General features: G+C 39.4%; 1 protein-coding gene across 1 annotated transcript in view; it reads left to right on the top strand.

Moving 5' to 3' along the window:
* LOC145397854 (uncharacterized) overlaps positions 1 to 2811 on the top strand; it is a 198216-nt gene extending 195405 nt beyond the window's left edge. Inside the window, exon 6 of the mRNA XM_080270891.1 lies at positions 2677 to 2811. Coding sequence (XP_080127017.1) covers positions 2677 to 2811 — 135 coding nt within the window. The remainder of the gene's footprint in view (positions 1 to 2676) is intronic.
* The last annotated feature ends 794 nt before the right edge of the window (positions 2812 to 3605 follow it).

The raw sequence follows: 3605 nt of genomic DNA, 5'->3' as shown, positions 1-3605 counted from the left end.
GAGAGAGAGAGAGAGAGAGAGAGAGAGAGAGAGAGGGGGGGGGGAAGGGAAATATTTTCAACACTGAAAATAGAGAATAGCTAAAACACAGAAGAAATAATAATAATAATAATAATAATAATAATAAACATTAGGGTAGGGAGTGGAACATCGTATCATAATGTGGTATTGACTTTAGAAACAAAAAGAGAATAGAGGGGGTGAGAGGACTCGGGGGAAAAATTTGTAACGGTAAATATTGAGGATAAGTAAAATACAGCAGGAATGGAAAAATAAAAGTGTGGTAAGTGGAATATCTTTGTCATAAATGGTAATATCAAAAACTACCATAAGTAAGGAGTGGCAAGACGGATAAAATGATCAGTATGAAAGATGCGGAAAAAAAAAATAAGATGAAAGGATGCAATAGTATCGTTTTTATTTTATTTTTTAATATTGTAAACATGTTAGGCAGTAATGATGGTGATGATGCATAGGAAATAGTTTATTGGTTTTGAATCTCTGGTTTTCGGCCATTGGTATGGAGTGACAAGAAGAAAATTTAAGAGGACAGATGGTCGAGAAATGGTAATGAAGAGGTAGAAAAGATATTATACTTGGCTTAGGAAGTTTCGTAGCACCTCTTCCTTACCGATAGTTTTGCATATTACGTTTTGACCTTGTCTTGTTCGTTATTCATATCATTTCACTATCGACATAGCATTGGCAATATACAGTCGGATGCTGCAGTCCATTGTGATGAATAAACAGCCAAGGAAAATGTGGTACGAGATCTTCACTTAGAATACGACTCAGAGTGGCACTGGAGGAAGTATGATACTGAGAGAAGCAATACTGTGACCTGTGTGGTGAGTAAATCCGATGGAAACGTTTGAATTCTGCATCTTACGGATGATACGAAGTGGTTGAGACAATAGTACGGAGATTGCAATGGTGGTATACAAAATTGCCATTGCTTGCAAAAAGGCAAATTCAAACATAAATGTTACTAACAGTAAAGTGTCTGAGAGTGACACGAACAAGGGTTGTGATATAGACTAAGGGTAAATGGTAGTGAACCACATAAATGCAGTGATGTTCAGTTATTTAAACTGCATACAAAGTATCATGAATGTTGAACATTTTATAAAAAGTATAACAGAGGGCATATGTGAGTGAGGTGGAGAGCGGGAGAAGTGGAGGGGGCAGCTAGGGATGAGATGGAGGGAAGGGTGGAGAGGCATATGAGAGAGCGGAGGATTCGAGTTGGAGAAAGGTCAGCCACACGGCAGAGGACAGGATGACGTGGAGACGATTCTTCTGTGGCTACCCCTGCGATACTAATATACTAATGCATCTGGCGATAGACAAACAGATAGAGAACAGTGACAAGTAAAAATGCAAGTATGGAGATTACAGAAATGTGAACATCAGCGAGATATTCTCGGCACTAGAATATCGCAGTGCGTCTTGAGGAGTACTCTTGGCACAAACTGAAAATAGTGGTAGTGGAAACGGTTCTCACAGAATTATTTGCAAAAGATTTGACAATAAAAGGTTGCTTTCTAAGCGACATTGGTGGTTTCTTAACACATCTTCCTTGCGACTTATTCATCGTATTACATCTCACTTTTTTTCTTCTTTGTGTGTGTGTGTGTGTGTGTGTGTGTGTGTGTGTGTGTGTGTGTGTGTGTGTGTGTGTATCTGGCATTTTACTTGATTTTTGTGTGTTTATGCAGTCTCTGCTGATATAACATATGAGAAAGTAATGAGGCGTAATGTGCAAAAGACAATGCTAAGGAAGAGATGCTATATAATCATTCTAACCTGGCCTAATACTACCAAATCTCTTTCTTAACTGTTGAGTTGTAACAATAAATTAGCACGAGAATATAGTGCCAGTAAAGAAGTGCTATAAAAAGGATGTAGAGCTAAAGTATTATCTTATTCTACCACTGAGCTAAGCAAAGTAAGCCGTAAAAGAACGAAAGTCTAGCCAGATCAAAGTGAAAGGATAGTGAAACACCTGAACTGACGAGTATATGGGTCTTTGCTCCACACTGCCCATCCACAATGTCCGGTGTAGACTATTGCTGGTAAGGAAGATCTTCTCCCGGTATCACTGATATGGCTAGTCCATTCCCGTTCCCTGGCTATACAAACAAACGTCCCTCAACTCCTATTCCCCGAAAGGAGAATGATGGACTGTGAGAAAATGGAAACTTCAGCCTGCAGTCCACCGGGTTCACGTCCAGATGAGCCTGGGGTTGCAACTACTACTACAACTACTACTAGACCCCCTCCTTCCTGTGAGGACTGTCTGGTCGCACTAACTGTGAGGCACCTTTTGACTGAGTGTCCCAGTCTAGGGGATGCTCACCGTCGATTCCTTTCCATGTTTCGGGCAGGAGATGGATCTTACTGTCTCTCCTCGATTTTAGGTGAGGAGGCGTGTATGATGGGAGGAGCTACCTTCTCCTATCTTGAAGAAGCTGGCTTCCTGTTACAGTGTGCTATTTTATTGGGTTACTTTTGGTATTTGTACTGGGTGTGATGTTTTTTTTTTTTGTTTTTTTTCCCGCGGCAATGACCTTTGATGTTACGCTGCCAGGACTTTCAAGTGTAATCAGTCAATCAATACTACTACTACTACTGCTGCTGCTACTACTACTATTGCCCAGTGTTATTATCCCGCAGGTGGCCAGGGCGGGGGGAAGCCTGCAGGCGGAGTGTCGTATCACCCTGGGACCTTACAAGCAGAGTGTGTTCAAGACCCTTCGTGTCAGGATGAGAATGATATCCTATGTCGAAAACTACCATTCTGCAGGTTAGTCATAAATGTATTCTGCCTTTAGCAAGTTCTTACAGTACATATCATCATTCTCATCATTATTTTCCTTATCCTCATTCTTGTAGTCAACTTCATCTTTATCATCAATTTAACCTTCATCAGCTTTGCTTTAATGATCATTATCATTATTATCATCATCATTATCATCATTATCATCATCGCCTTCATCATCATCATCGCCATCATCATCATCATCATTATTATCATCCATTCCTCCTCTTTATCATCACTACTTCATCATCATCATCGTCATCAAACTGGTGCACCTGATTTGCAGAGCTGTTTCAGTTACAGAATTTAACTCGTCATTCTCATCAGTGCACGCAAGTGAAGTTACAGGGGCCACTGATGTATAGCTTTCTTCCAGCCGTATATTTGATAAGTAAGGACTTTCTTCAACTTGCTATTAGTTAGGTGTTCACTCTTTTTCGTATCATACATACCAAAGTGTTACTATATAGGCCTACCAGAGTAAAAAAGTGTATAAGTAAAGCAGCATGTTACTTGCATTGCTTCATCTTATAACTAAAAGTAACATATATTGAAACCACTGTAGTCTAGTTATTATTATGTCTTTCAGCAGGGTCTTTATCCGAAATACATTTTCTTCCTCATCAGTGGAAACGAAAGCATCCACGCGTGAAATGTTTTAAGAAACTTTATTTTGATAATTGGTTTTAACATTCAACATACACTGGCCTAATGAACACTATAATCATTCCAAACAATAATTCACTTTCAGAGTACTAACAACGTTGAATGATGTATTAATTTT

This window comes from Coenobita brevimanus, chromosome 43, assembly GCF_032717465.1.
Source record: "Coenobita brevimanus isolate Jiangsu-jjx chromosome 43, ASM3271746v2, whole genome shotgun sequence".
NCBI lineage: Eukaryota > Metazoa > Arthropoda > Malacostraca > Decapoda > Coenobitidae > Coenobita > Coenobita brevimanus.
Note: the sequence above shows the minus strand (reverse complement) of the source record. Positions and strands in the feature narration are given on the sequence as shown.